General features: G+C 33.5%; 1 protein-coding gene across 7 annotated transcripts in view; it reads right to left on the bottom strand.

Moving 5' to 3' along the window:
• Window positions 1-16,986, bottom strand: part of LOC139685696 (tubulin monoglutamylase TTLL4-like) — a 75,182-nt gene that overhangs the window by 15,643 nt on the left and 42,553 nt on the right. For 5 of the 7 annotated variants that reach the window (XM_071582694.1, XM_071582693.1, XM_071582696.1 and 2 more), the window contains 2 exons: window positions 12,128-12,249; window positions 9,335-9,408 (listed from right to left, as the gene is read on the bottom strand). In XM_071582694.1, coding sequence (XP_071438795.1) covers window positions 9,335-9,408; window positions 12,128-12,249 — 196 coding nt within the window. Of the gene's footprint in view, window positions 1-6,127; window positions 6,217-8,650; window positions 8,700-9,334; window positions 9,409-12,127; window positions 12,250-16,986 lie in introns of all 7 variants that reach the window. The other 2 variants (XR_011700214.1, XM_071582699.1) reach the window with 2 other exon arrangements.

The following is a 16,986-nucleotide window of genomic DNA, read 5'->3' on the forward strand; positions in this document are numbered from 1 at the left end:
ATGACAAAATTAACAAAACTGAATATTAACAACGGAAAAACCACCTGGACTGACTTGTAAAGCAACTACTTAAGAAGAAGACTGGTCAAAATAATGTAATTAGGGTACACATCAAACATGGCAACACAAAAATTGTATTAAAACAACACTTTCCTACCTTAAGACTCAGAAGCAAACCACAAATACATGGTTGTACACACATAAGTTATTAGAATACATACATTTTCAATTTATCCCATCAATATTATTTGTGCCAAAGATTATTTAGGCAGTACACATGCTACTGAAACCAATTTTGTATGTACACAAATATTTCTATTTTGCTAATATTTACTGAATCAATGTTCCATTTAGCTAACACCATAGAAAATAATACTCCACAGCAGATAACAAAAAAAATATACATCTATATATTATATTCTATAGAATTCTTCATACTCTAATACTCTAATATCATGGAGTCTTCCTTTAAATGTATTTGAACACAGGGTGATGATTTGTTATGAAACAAAAAGTTCTAACTATTCTGAGTGAGTCCTTATTAAACATCATTTCAATGAAAGGATATAAATTATTTTCACACTAATCTGAAATTCAAAAATATCATTTTGAAATTGATCCACTTACATAATTAAAATCAAAGATTGATTTGCTAGGATTCTAAGTAAATCCTTCTGGAGGGACAAATATTTCAACTGACAAGAGTTTTTACCATGTACAGCCATTCTTCCCTTGACAGATAAACGTGTAGTACCAAATGCAGAAATGAATACTATTTTGTAACATACTTTAGTGCATTAATTATTTTGGTTTATTAATTTTATTTCAATATTATCATCCTTCAGAAAAGAGGAATTCTCAATTTATACCTGGTCCACTTTTACTTAAAACAGTAGCCACAAAAAAGCTTATTTTTTACTTTACCATTTATTAAAACTTCTATTGGCTATAGTTTTAAAAATGGGAAAACTTCAACCCTTCATTAAACCACATGTATAAGCCACTTTTGAGCTGATCAATATTGGGGAAATTCAATGGAAATGGATGATTGCAATGGCTATGATGAACAAGAATATCACAAATTTGATCAAAACCCTATTTCACTGGATAGAGCCCTCATATTTTGCCCATATTGGCAGGAAAAGTAAGGTGGAAATCACCATATTCATGCTAAAAATACACAGTCAAACCTATCAGCACCATGATAAATTACACACATTAATTAATGCTCACCCAATACTAAGCCCAATCACACGCAAAAACCACATATCATGGTATTGTGGGCAGTTCACTTCCCTCTGCCACTTGTGGTTTCCTAGGAAGATCTAGTACCCACACATCTTGGGTTAAGCTGACGGTGCCCACAGGTATCACCCAGAATCAAACCAGGGGCCTCTGTCTAGAGCCTAGAGCTCTAACAACTGGTCTATTATGTCCCTAGAGCCCATTATAACATATATGAATTATTTATATTCACTCTGTAGACCAAAATAATGGCAAATTTAGAAATATTTTTTTGAAAGAGCCAAATAAAGAAGTGACATTTTATTTTGATAACTTCTTGATCCTCTGATTAGTTATATATTTTATCATTGCTCAAAAATGTACCCGCCTCCAGGTATTATTAACAATGTCAAGCTTTAAAAATATATTTCAAGATTATTTTATTTTGCAATATAATATCCTTCCCTCAAAACTTTTATTTAAGCATTTCACTTGATCGATTTGTAAAATATAGCCTATGCATAAATATGTTGATATCATGCAAAAATGGTGATTTATTAGGAGGGATAATTATTTCTACAAACAACTGTTCTGGATGATTTCGGGCATTTTTCTAACAGTAGAAGAGTGGAGATCGAAATTTTTTAATAAAAATGGCTTTTCATAATTGTCAATACAAAAGTATATAAACTTTGTTCAAATGGGTGATTCACATTTAATCTGTAAACATGCATTTTTTCTGCACTAGTTATCACACATTTGACAATGAAATTATTCATACTTTCCAATTACATTAACTATTTACACAATCAAACTCTGTTTGATGTATTTTAATAGTTCAGATGCTATGATGCTTAGCATTATGGCTTCTACTTACAAATAGGATCAATTACATCATAAATATTTACCATGAGGAAACAGTCAAAATGTTAGTCAAGTGAGGGATGGCTGTATTTTCATCATCTTCTGACTCATCTATATAGTGTATTCAATAAGAAGCCACATGAAAATGAAATTAACTTTTTTAGACCAATACACAAAAGAACAAGAATTGTTTAATTCATGTAGTTAAGGAAACTACTACTTCTGCATAAAAAGATGACTAGAGTTTGTTCAACCTATTAAAACTCATACTTTCTTGATGTTGATGAGAAACGCCACCAAATTAAAAACTGACAATGCTGGCACAATTGAGAAAATAACAAGATGTTAAATGAGGACTCACTGTTCATCAAACAACCTGGAAGCTAATACTTTCTATGCAACAAAAACCAATTGTATTTTTCCACAATGACATAAATACCGTGTTAATTACTTTACATTTCTTTTAGACTTATTTTCTAAAAAACAATCAAACCATTTTAACACCAACTCTATAAACACACCTACTTTCATAAATACATACAAATCATCTAGTATGTATACAGTCACTAATTATCCGAACAAAAAGCAGTTTCATAAAATGTAGGAATCAAAGATAAGGTAAGTCCAAGGATTTTTGTAAAGAAGAGATTTTCCATTAGATCTATAATCTGATCATTAAAATTCCTTCATGCCATTTTCTCTTCACACCTCGTAATTGGCACTTAATGATGAGAGCCTATGCCCTATTATATTTCTGGAGCATATGGTGATATGGACAAGATCTGCCCCACTTAGTTTAATGCATCTGAACAATAAGATGGAATAAAAACCTTCACCGTCACATGCTGCCAAAATATAGAAAGAGAAACTATCAAAAATCTTCAATTCAATGAGATACACAGGAAGAGCTAAAATTAACCCATAAAAATGTAACTTGAAATATTTCAGGCTCCTGAATTCATCATGGAAGTATGGTAGCCTAGAGCTTTGGGCTACTGTCTTGAGGGGCCAAATCCTGCGTGATGCCTTGGGACCATCTAAAATTTGAGCAAAGTTACTTTCTTAAACTTTCTCAAAAAACTTTGTTAAATGCCAAAAGGTGGAACAGACAAAGGAACTTGCCTACTAGCATTAATAAGTGAATTTCACACAAGCTTGATCAGGGTGAACCCCCTATCAAAACCCTTCGATGAGTTGATAACCATGATGGACATATTTCTAAGCTTCCACTTTAAAATATGGTCACATTGAAATTTCCAAAAAAATTTCAAATCTGAGACACAGACCAAAAGTATCGAACTAAACATGCAACTTTCTTAGAAAACTATGACGCAACACCTACCAATCATTATGAATGTTAAAATATCAGGAAGAATCAATTTTTCTTCCTGCACTCTGGAGCTCAATGTTTACATAAAATATCCATATAGTATTATCTATCCGCAAAACTTAAAAGAGGTTAAAATCTGAGACTTGGAGACAAAGGATAACAGAAGAGCTGGACAACAAAGAGGTGACTTGATAGCTGCTGAAGCTGCTCAATGATTACTCAGTACAGATATGCTTAACACATTCCGGTCATCCAATACACTAATTAAGAACTCAGTAAACCTCAGCAAACTAAATTACAATGAAAACATTTGAAAGACTTTTTATGTAATTTTCCAAAAACAACTTGCAAAGGAAAGATGCCCATTTTAAGAGAAATTAATTAAGAATAAAGTCTCATTTAGTGCAAGGAATATGTTCCGAGGTGTCTTTGAAATATACAAATTTTTACAATACGAGATTTCAACACATTGACAAAACAAGATTTTTCTCCCAATCAAAGGATTTTTCATTTTTATACACTGAAAAGGCATTCAGTTTTTTCACAGATCCATGGATAAAAACTGATATTTTTTTAATTTTAAGAACAAGATAAATGCCATTTAAATGGTCAGTGAGGATGAAATTCGAAGTGATTGTTCAATTTAAATGTTGCAAGACTCAAATTTACAGCATCATCATACAGAAAGAAAAAGTGAGCTCAGTGAGCTAAATTATACTGCTGGAGAGATTTTTAACAACCAGAGTAAAAATCTTTCTTATTGATGGTCTAATGGGAAGGATTGCACTCAAAAGTATAGAGTCAACAATAATGCTCTAAAACTAAGACATGTGAAAATAACTGCTTCTGCTAAAGTTTCAGAATTAAATTTTTATTTAAAATGAGATATGGAGCATTTAAAGTATGGCCATTTCCATTGGCTGCCATCTTCGGGACATGGAAAGTATATTACAGCGGAGTGGTGAGCTTCTTTATGAATAGAATGTTTTGCTTATTTGTTAAATGGACACCGCTAATGCAGAAAATTAAAAATTTACATGGGCTGATTCGAAGACTTCAGCGGCTGTTTCAACAAATGGCTTTATCATTTTTTAATCAGATGATGAGTGTTTTAATTTGCTGAAACAAGAGGAAAAACATGACTGGTGAAAGTCTACATTTTTTCAGTCACCAATAGACCAAAAGCCATGTCACAGGAAATTAAGACTAAACATTTTTGGGGATGCAACAACTTTGCATTCAATGACTGGTATTGGATCCAACCAATACGACAAACATACCATGAAAGAAAATATCAACAATGAATACCCACATGCCCTTTACATGTTTTAGATGCAAAAAAGTGCAACGTTCTTTTACTAAGATTAAGTACCCAACCATATTATTAGATGAAAAAAGTTATAGCTGCGAGACCGTTTTGGGCTAGTGAAATTGTTCCAAATGATACATGACTGGAGGACATAAAATGGTGACCATTATTTACAACATTTTGGGCATTTTTTCCATTTCATTTGCAATCTACATTTACATCATTCAATTTATAAATAAAAACAATAAAACATAAATGATACAAACAATACTGAAATCAACAAAGCATAACAAGACAGTCAATTACCCTATGAAGGGGCACTTCTTTCTTCAGTAATCCCTGGACATTGTACGAGTTTGCTGGACAAGTTACGCATTTGGTTCACATATAAAAATATTATTCTATTAAATTTGATATTTGGAATTCAAGCAGGCCCAATAATTTGGCTGATGGGATTATAAAATAAAATCTTGAAGTTGGATAAATAAAAGATTATGTTACGATATGTAGCCTCTTTTCTGCATGTAAGATTCTAATTAGTTAACACTAATCAAAAATCAATGATGCCAATTTTACTCAATATATATTCATAGGAGCTATTCGAGTCGTAATAATAAGCAGGGGACGTTATGCTCAACAGACTGAGAATACTAGTATAAACTGTTGTGGCAACTTTCCATTAAACACGAGGGATGGTTCAGACTATTGAAAACCCCTAATTTTGCTTCATACATACTGGCAGTCTAAAAGTCCTACTTCAACGTTCAATAAATTCTGCTATATTGCTAATGTGTATGTATAAGTCCTACAGAATTTATTAATTTACTCCAGTGTTGTGTCAACAGCAGCAAGTGCAATTTGAACTGAAGAGTCCATTCTTCAATATCGCACAGATATACATAGACACATACAAATAACGGGGAATATGTGGACAAGCTAACAAAAAATTGTGATTTATTAGAAGAGTACTGAGTAAATGTGATGAAAAGGTTAAACAAAAATACTATCTTTCACTTTGTTAGTCCTCATTTAGAATACACTGCTAGTATATGGGATCCTCATGAGGTTGGAATGATTGCGGAATTGGATCACATGTAGCATAGAGGAGCCAGATTTGTGAAATGTTATGATAAACTGTGTAGTGTATCAAAATTATTAGAGGATCTGGGTTGGGATTCACTCATGGAATGAAGACTAAATTAAAAATTAAATCTCATGCACAAATTTGAAGGATGTCTCTTTAGCAATGATGTTGACAATGTGTTATTGGCCTCATTGTATTACCGTAGGAGAGATCATGCCAATAAAATTTGAGAGATTAAGTGCAGATCAGATAAATTTTAGATATCATTTTTCCCATAAATGATAGGGGGATCAGAATAAAATAACGTTTGACTGACCATGCTAGGAGGGAAAGATGTTTTGGGCCGATGGTAGTCTGCTGTGTAATCACCCCCTTCCATACACCCTAGTGATGGCTTGCAGGGCACTAAATGAAAAATAAACTAAAAATATATGATTTAAAATATTTCCAAAGGTCAAACAATTTCAAAGGGAGGAGGAAACAGAGCTCATATGATGACAAGAGCACTGTCAGAAATCCCGAGCATTTCATTGGGTAACACCCATTTGCTGGTAACAAAAAAATTGCACATGAAACATTTGTGCATGGTGGGCACTGTGAAACCCACCACGAAATCATGATTATCTCACAAATATCAATGTTAAGTGTGTTCCTCACCATCTCTATAATTTAGACTTAGCCCAAGTGACTTTTTACTTTTCCTCAATGTGAAGAAATCTTTGGGGAAAGTATTCCAATAACCAGAAACAAAGCTTTCTGCTGCTGCAATACTAAGAGTTAAATCAATAAAACTTATATCACAAATACATTACTCATTCAGCTAACAATATACCAAAAACCAGCCTCCTGAGATAGCCAAGTTTAAGAATATGATTCTGTGTTCTAAACAAGTGGGAATAGTTGCTAGAAGTTTAAAATGTGCCTCACCTAGCCCAACTCAGAGCTACAATATACATGGAGTGTCAGCTAGCACTAAAGAACCCCAACATGAAGGAATATCATCTCTCAGCAATTCAGATCTACATAAAATATTATTTTTGTTTACTTAAATTACTACTTTCGATTCTCAATATATATTTTTTATATTCATGGATTAACTGATTTCAGTTTATTTCTTTGGTTAGCATTAATTTGAAAACAGCACTTTATAGCCTTCATATCGACTTTTAATAATGATATATATAAAAACAGACCATTACAAACAACCAAGCTCTAGGTGGAGGAAAACCCACCCAGGCTGGAATTGAACCCACAACCTCTGGTAGGGCAGACAAGGATGTTTCCCCGCCACCACCAGGCCTGTTTAAGCAGGCACTGAGGCACAAGAATAAAAATCGAGATTATAAGTGAGTTTTAACTCTATTTATCCTGGTACACAACATGATGGTTAATAAAAGTAGAGGGAAAATATCTTTGACCAACAGAGGAAAAAAATGTATTAAACAAAATAAGCAAAGGCCTCGACTATGAGCAGAGAATTGCATTATTCTTGCACAATGAGTTATGTGTTATACACTAGAAAAAATGTCCTTATGCAGTAGGTACACACTTAGAGTAGAGCGTTGATTATCTGACATTCAATGATAAGGTATGTGGATCATCTCTAGATCACAGAAACAGGCAGCACCTCTCCTACCATTCCCTCTCATTCTCTACGCATGTATGTATACAATATTATGCATCATCAAATAAAACTTAAAAAAGCAGGATGCCAAGTATAACCCCAAGAGCTGACCAAATTTGGAATGCCTGCATAATTCAGTAGGCAGGCATCACTAAGGCAAGAAAAAAAACTTAAGTCAGAAATTCCTTCTTTGATTCAATATTAAGGACTGTATTTTCCGTCAACTCTGGAGTGAGTGAAGCTCACCTACATCCATTAACAAAAATACTTGAAGCATTAGGAGAACAAAACACATAAGTTAAGGATTTCATCACTGGAAATGTGTGCTTTTTATCTAAAACTGTTATAGTTATCACAAATGTATATCTGTCGCTGAAATGTTCAATGCTAACCACCAAATTAAAAGAAAATAGTATACTTTAAATTAAGGCATGGTGACTTGGAGCAGAAACCTCAAGGAGGTTTATAATTTAAACAAATAACAACCATGCAATACATTGAGTATCATACATTCTAAGCCCACAATGTTTCTCAGATGCAATCAAAAAGACAAGGTCAACTATGTGATATTGGGTTGAATTACACAAAAATGCACAACTTTGTTCAGAACCACCCAACCATCAAAAGATATTAACAAGTACTTTCTGCCAAACTTGTATTGAGATCCATTGTTTTCCAGCATGTCATTGTCCATTTAAAAATATAACTGTCTTCAAGAGATGCAAATTGAAAGTAATGCTTACATAGAATGAGACCTACATTAGTGAAACTGAAAGCCTAAGAGAAGTATTAAACATTTACCATGTGAGATTATCAAATTTCATTCAACTCAGAAATCCATGTCTCAGATGATGACAGAGAAATGAATCCTACAATTCAGAAAAGGACATACTCCCACAATAGATCAGCAAATTCTTGAAATAGGTAACACCACAAAAGCATATCGCATCAGGACACATCAATGCTAGCCTATTCAACATCAAAGAAAAATTTTCAACGAATCCAAAAAATCACTACAAAAAATTCATTTTGATGATTAAACTCAGCCTAACTCTATTGGGAAAACTGTCATTATACAATCTACACATCTAGCACCATATTGCTAAATACAAAAGACTAGGTCTATTCCAATCTGCCTCTACAATTGTCTCCTACTCATTGACCTTCTACTGGTTTCAGTTCTCCCTTCATTACATCTGCACTCTACTCACTCACTCTGTTCTGCACCTGCCAAGACTTTGCACCACAGAGCAAACAATTCATCCTTTTTTGTGGAATATCATAGAGAGAGAAAATTAGAGCCTTTTTTACAAAACAGTACACAGAATAACAGAGGAAAATAAATGCAGCACAATGTCAACATTCATTTCAATAAAATAAAGAGAATAAATGAAAACGCAATTAAAACTTCAGCAAAATTAGTCACAATAGAAGAGAGAAAATAAAATATTACATAAGAAAATAAAAAATTGACATAAGAACATGATTTTGGATAATATGTATAGTGGAACTAAATACAGTAAGTCATGTTCTTTTGACTTTTTCTCAGCCCAGCAGGAAAATCAAAGCGATGTTGGCAATAATAAAATTTCAATTTATTAATTTGCTAATAATATATAATTAGTTCAATTTCCTATTATTCTTCAAAGACATAAGAACAAAAAAACCAATGTATTAATACAATGTTATTGCTGAAGTAGCAAAGAAAGCATTCAAATCACAGAGTGACTTTCATTTCCATCACACATCTTAATAAATATGAAGTAACTGATTGTAAATGGAGAAACTGAATGCAACATACTGCAGTTATGAAATCTAACAGGCCTTTGTAGATTATTACACATACTCCTAGTCTATTTCCATGGATCTAATATTGTATATCAGAAAACTTTTAAATACCTTAAGTGAGGACATGGATAAAGGAGTCCGCAGATGCAGCCGGTTCCTGCAGAGGTCTTGAAGAAGTTCAATTCCTAAAAAACAAATCTTTTAATGACAGTTGGGTACAAATATTCCATTTCCCACCCTATCAGTCTGAGCGAATCACAATCTCTGAATTAATAGATACTTTTTTAACCACATTAAAATTTCAAAATAATTCAGCTGATTGATGAAAGTGTATTTTCAGCATGACAGGGTTGCTAGGGCTACTATTTTGCTAGCACTAGTGCTCTTGAATAAACAAATTTTGTTCCCTTCCAACTATTGCCCCCCATCACTTTCTAGTCTTTCAGAAAAAGTTTACTTTCCAAGAAATCTGCCCTTTCATGCAACATACTTTTTATTTTGTAAATACAAAAATTGAAATTATTAAAGTCCTGCAAATATTTGCACATAACCTTTCACATATTTATAACTATAAACATTTTGCTGATTTCTTTCCAGGAAATAACTATTTTTGTGTCAAAATACAAATTAAAATCCCCATTTTTGGTGCAATTTAAATGGATTCTACGAACATCATCAGGCAGTTGACAGTTCCACTGCTTCTACAACGGCTGGCATAAATTCAATGACACAGTTTCAATTCCATGTACCTGGTAGACATTGAACCTCAAAATGCAAAATAAAATGCCAAGGAGTTGAGAAATCATCAAAGCAGCTGCCATTCAATGCCAGACACACTGCTTTCAATGTATTTTTCACTAAAAGATGATTTCTATTGATGCCAGCATACATGATTGCTGCAGCATATTAGTTTCCCATCAAGATAACTCTTCCAACTCAGGGTGTTTGATTTCCCTGTAAAACATGCCCTTTTCCCACTTGAGTCAGTTGCTGGCTGCAACTAACTACAAAGCTGACAGCATCAATCAAACTTTAATAGCCCTTGGCATAATATCATGGATGAATGAGTAAATTAAATCAACCATAAGAATTAGTCCAGTCCAGCATCTGTAATTTATAACTGACCATTGTATCTCCATTTTTTTAAAACCTTCCTGGGATACTAGTGATAAAATCCTCATCTAATCTTTTATCTAGTTACTCAAAAGAATCCCTCGGGAGACTGATTTCTCTTCTCATTTTGTACAATAAATGGGATCACCTATATTCACACAAATACAGTGGACTGCAAAGTTACAATATTAGTTCCCGAGGATGAACCACCAACCAGAACTGAGAAATAAATTGATTTCTGTCAATCATTCGAGACAATTAATTTGATCGACAAATTACACTATTCTGTAGATCTACATGAATCTATAAATTGTCATTAGTATTATTATTAATATATTATATTACACAACACTTATAAATAGTTGGGAAAAAACTTCATAGTAATTTATATAACACTGCATACTAAATTGATGATGACATAAAAGTATCATGGCTTTTCATGACTAATTATGCAAGACCTGCTAGACCCGATCTAGCTGGTAACCCAGCAAACTGCCTGCCAGGCAAGGCATACAGAGCACTACTCGTCTCAAACTTTCCCAGGCAGCTATTCATTAGGCACCAGTGCCTGGCTGGCTGGCCTGGCAGGCTGGCTTCTTGTAACAGCCATCTCTCCGTTCCATCTACTTTATAAATCCTCTGAATCCAAATATTGATCTTAAAATGCAATTAAAATAGTCTCGGATATCAAAACAAAAATTTGGCATCTTGAAAATTTAAAGGAATTCCAAATTGGCACTACTATTACTTTTTAATGAAAATTAAAGAAAAAAATATAAGCTATAAATATGCAATTGATTCTTGAGTGGAGTTCAATATTATTAGCCCACTTTTATTACTCACCTACCCATTGTATTCCTACAATTAATTAAGTGCAGCAATATTATGAAAATTTATACAATAACTGCAAGAAAAAGTGTACATCAAAACAACAACAAATGACCAGAAAAGAGTAGAAAAGGCATTAATTCTGCATTATGAGAAAGTTCCAATACTTAAGCAGAATATGGAAAATTTTTCATCGAGTTGCCCAATTATGGCCCCCAAAATATAAGGCAGCAAATGCATCACAAATCCTTGCAATTATTCCAATCGTTTGAGGAGCACAACATTTCAATGTTTTTCCTGTTGTTTAAAATTACCGACCAGCCAAATGCCATTTATATTTTATTTCAACAAAGCTGTTCTTACTTCTACTAAACTTCAGTTCTTTACTAAACTTCAGTCTCCTCATACCACTGTGTGATATTTTCACCAGGAAGCCCAATATCCTTCCTGAATGCCGACCCTAGACCACCCCTGGTGCTTATACTACGTACATCCCATGAACTTCTTCCCAATGATTTTTAGAGGTATTTTTATAATTGACTCCGATTTTGTAAATCTTACTTATCATATAAACAAGATTTTTTAAAAAATTAGTTGAAGCAGGGTACATAGTCACTTGCTACAAATGTAAGAGGTTGGAACAATGCTTCAGAAGACTGAGATCACTTAAGGCTTCCATCTTGTTAAGCACAAGCTTATAATTTATGTGACTAAATTGCCTTAATGAGAAAGGTGAGGAGGATACAAGAGTATATGGAAGGAGACAGAATGCATCTCATTGCAACAAATGAATCATCCAACAATCGGATAATTGGACATCGGATGGTTGGTGTTTGAATGTATAGTGAAAATGAATGCCTTGCATTTAAAAAGTATCTATTTATTTATGAAAGTCAAAACTTCGTCGCATCAATAACTTAGGAAATATAAATATATACATATATATATATATATATAACACACCTGCTTTTCGATCATTACTATAGTGCTTCTCCCATGCTTCATGAAGCATGTTGTAATACCGGGGCCCATTAAAAAATTTGTAATATTTGTGCATTCCAACAGCTGGGTAAACTCTATGAAACCTGGAAATAAATATTAAATAAAAATACAGTATTGAACAATAAATCTAAACAAAACATTGTTTCCCATAAGGTATTGTCTGAGATTTTTTTAAAGCTGACCTGAATACTTAAATAATATATAAAAGCATTTGAAGCATCAAATATATTCAAGCAAATATCTACACATATTGTTATGAAATTTTTTCATACATTTCAGAAGTTCTAACAAAATGCTAAATACAATAAAATTAATTAGTGTCAATATAGAAATCATAATTCCTCCAAATGGCAGGTCAAAAATTTTAAAAGCTCTGACCACTGAGCAGGATTTTTTCCCTTTAAAGCCATAATGAATGAAATATTATCTTTTAGTTAACATACTGCATACTTCATTATTCTAAAATGTAGTACTAACGTTTTCAGAGCAACAATAGTGAAATGGATCATAACTTGAATGAAAAATTTATTTTTCTACAATTCACAGATCTTCAACGCAATGAAGTCACTACGGTAAATGTTCTACTCATGGCAAAAATAAAAAACAATCCATGATCCTAAACCATGCATACATAATTTTTGTTGGATAAACCTTGTACATAATTTTTTTGCCGTAGATGCATTTTCATATTTTAAATTAATTTATATGCAAATAGTTATTTCACTGAATGAGTGTTTTGCTTTACAATAAAAATTGCAGAACGGATTATGCTTGCATTATGAGGTTCCGCTGTAGTCCAATTTCAGCTATTTATACCTTCCCCACTTTGTAAGGCTCCATTAGAAATAAAATTACCACATTCCTCTCTTGCATTATTATCAACACTATCCTTAATTTCAAAGAGACGTTCTAAAAAAAGAGTAGTCTTTGGTTTTACATTTGGATTATCGCTACAATAACTGATGAGTTCAATTATGAGTTTGCAATGAAAAAGTATACTAACTGCAAAGACAACTTTTTTAGTTTTAGTGGTAATTGAAGAAACTCTTTTAACAGGCTGATAAATCCTTAAATAATTCTGAAGCAACAGTTTCATTGAGGCAAATTATAATAACGCTTTCAATGGTGATTTATGAAACAATTATTTCATCATAAATGCTGACTGAAATAATGTAATAATTAACCTCATGTAACATTCCTACTGAACCCTACTCAATTTGGTAATTATTCAATAATAAACAAATGTGATTTCAATTCACTAGAAGAATGCCTGCTTCACAATCCAATAGTAATAATGCAATGAGTTTTCACATGGAGCATATCACAAACATTGAATATCACTTGATTTAATAAAATTTGCTGAGGGTCATTCATTAACTCCTTAGAAAATTTAAGAGATGGAGCTGGTAACATCAGAAAGGGTTTGCTTTCAGTAAACTTCATCTCTCACTACTCTGCTATTCAAGTTTCAGCTATATCTATCAAGTGGTTTCTTTTATGCATAGTTGATTGAAGCAACAAATGCTTATTTGGTAAATTGAAAAAAATTAGCCACATGCAGTGATTAAACACTTCTACTAAAAGGCTTAAAACTGAAAGAGATTAAAGTCAAGCTAGATCAAGTTCATAGCATATATGCTTCTGTGTCTACGACTGTTTACAATTGGGTAAATGAGTATAAAGTATATTCGTGGGCATGGCCATCCATTTACAAATTCTAAACATCCTTAGGGAAGTCCAGAGGAAGTGACGTCTTCCAAAGTATTCGACAGAGTCACAATATGGTTTTGAGTGATAGATGAATCAAAGTTCACAAAATAGTTAAGGCCACAAACATATCACAAGGTAGGGTGTTTTTAATTTTATGAGGCATATTCATAAAGTAAGGGCCATTTGCTTATATTTAAATATTGGCGCTTCAGAACACAATTTTACTCCTGCAGCACCATCTACTGATTCATTGAGAAGCTATAGCAGCATTTGTTTTGTTGCAGAAGTCGTTTGCTTATCTGTGCATGCAAACAACAATGTCCATGACAATTGTTCATCCCACCAGCTGTAAAGTGCGTTCTGACATACGATTCTTGTATGCAAAGGATTGTCGGCTGCTGAAATTCATCAGAAGTTATGCCTAGTTCATGGACCTACAGTTATGAGTTAAGGAAAGGTTAGACAACGATGCCATGATTTTAAAAATGGACGAACAAATGTCCATGACGAAGAGCGAAGTGGCAGGCCCAGTATTCTCACCGATGAAATTATTTCATAAGTGGAACAAAAACTGCAATGTGATCGTCGATTGACGATTACCTGGCTGGCTGGCCTGGCTGAACAATTTCCTCAAATTGGACACACTACTGTCTACAATATTGTCATGGAAAACCTCGGATACCATAAATTGTGTGCAAGGTGGGTACCAAAAATGCTCACTAACCACCACAAAGAGCAAAGAATGTCCAGTGGACGAGTTTTTGGGCCGTTACCAACAAGATGGAGATGACTTGTTTTCTCGCATTGTTACTGGGGACGAGACGTGGATATCCTACATCAATCCAGAAAGAAAACAGCAATCGTACAGTGCTGTGATGCATTCGTATTCACCAAAACTGAAAAAGTTTCACAATCTCCGTGCACAAGCTGAAAATTGATGACTACCATTTTTTGGGACATAAACAGTGTTCTTTGAGTGGATTTTACGGAACATGGGAAACAATTGCAGCTGATGTGTACTGCGAAATGCTCAACAAACTGAAACGTGCGATCTAAAACAAACGATGCGGGAAACTGTCATCTGGCAGAATTCTCCTCCACGATCACACGTGTCCTCACATTGCTGCCAAAACCAATAAGAAAATTCAACATTTTCATCAGGAAATCTTTGACCCCTTACAGTACAGTCCTGACCTTACACCTAGCGACTACTTCCTCTTCTTGCACTTGAAACAGTGGCTCGGTGGACAAAGTTTCGAAACCAAAGAGGAACTCAAGAACGACATTGTCCATTGGTTCAACTTTCAGGCGCACAAGCTTCTATGCAGAGTGGTTGAAGAAGCTGATGCAGCAGTACGAAAAATACTTAGAAGTGAACGACAATGATGTAGAGAGGTGAAGTAGGTTTGTAGCTAACCAGAAGTGCCAATAAAATGTGTTTCATATAAGTATATTTTTTCCTCTGACCAAACAGCCCGTACTTAACCCTCTTAGTGCGGCGGGCCGATATATCGGCTCTTGCGTAGGCTTTTGTTTAAATCGTTGTAACTTATGGTTTTTTCTTTAATAATTTATGGTTTTTGTGCTATCGATAGGTTGAAATCCATAGAATTACGTAACTATTTTTAAAATTTTTTATTAGCAATTTTAAATGCTTTTAAAAAAGTATAATTCTTACCTTAATTTTTCGTTCAGTTTTGTACATGTCAGGAAGCTAAGCCTAATTGTTTGCTCGTTTTTTTTCTGAGTAGTTTTTCCACTATGAAAAGCCACTGAAAGGCTACTAATCTTTTTTCATCTGTAATCTCTTGAATGTGTTGTGGTGTCGTGGTGTTGATATATACCTGCTTATTCAGACTTTGTTGAGACGATGGAAATGAGAGCACTGCTTTGTAATCATTTTGGTTTCTCTTGCCGTCCGTCGTATCTAATCAATTGCGCCCAGTGTAATGGATTACATTGTCAGCAGTTCTCTGTGAGTTAGAACTTAGTTTTTTTCTGCCTTTAGATTGTAAGCACATTTCCGCAATCTCAAGGAAAGGGGAAAAGTCCCAATTTGACTCAGTGAGATCAGCCTTTTCAACAAAATCGAACTATGCAGAGGCTGACAAAAAAATTTGTAACTCACTGGTTTTTCTTTATTTATTTATAATATTTTCTAGATGTCTTTTTGATTCTTTATTATATTTAAATATCGTAGTTTAATTGAAAAATGTTTTTAAAAAAATATTAGTTTTGTGTCTAAAAATCGAAATATTATTGCTAAAAAAATATTCTTCAAATTTATGATACTGTAATAATTACATTTATTATTCAGATGATGTAAATGTATTACATCATTATTAACTACATTATTATATTTTAAAATAAAAAAAGTGCATATGGATATCTAAACAAATAACTTCATAATGTTTTTTTTCCTAAGGTGATACATTTTCTTAAATTACGCTTCGCACTTCTCACTAGTACCCCTGAAATCCCCGCCGCACTAAGAGGGTTAATGAACATGCCTCGTATATGAAAAATTGGGCATGAAAAAATCCTAGCAAGGATGCCACATTTGATTTTAGAGGAAAATAAATGAAATTGTGGGGTCAATTCTGCAGCTGGTTTGGTGCTTTTCAGGGTAATCTTGACAAGTTTTTGCATTGATATGTAACTGTGGATGAAACAGGGATACATTACTACACTCTAGAGCCAAAGGAACAGTTGAAATATTAGGTTTTTAAAAGTGATTCAGTTACAAAGTAGGCAAAGATGGTGAAATCTACTGACAAAGTGATGGCAATGGTTTTTTGGGATGCATATGAAATTATTAACAATGATTACTCGCAAAAAGTAAAAATAATACATAGAGGGTATTATGCATCCTTATTGCACAAGTAAAGCAATGAAATCCAGGAAAATGCCCTCATTTGGCAAAGGAAAAAATTCTCTTCCATCGAGACAATGCACAGGCGAACACTGGCATAATTTCTATTGAGAAAATTATGGAATTAAAATTACAACATGAATAATTACAACACCCACAGCACTAACCAGATTTGGCTCCCAGTGACTTTTTTTCATTTACAAATCGGAAAAAATGGCATGGCAGAAGATCATATGTC

Source organism: Hetaerina americana, unplaced genomic scaffold (genome assembly GCF_022747635.1).
Source record: "Hetaerina americana unplaced genomic scaffold, ioHetAmer1.1.p SCAF_12, whole genome shotgun sequence".
NCBI lineage: Eukaryota > Metazoa > Arthropoda > Insecta > Odonata > Calopterygidae > Hetaerina > Hetaerina americana.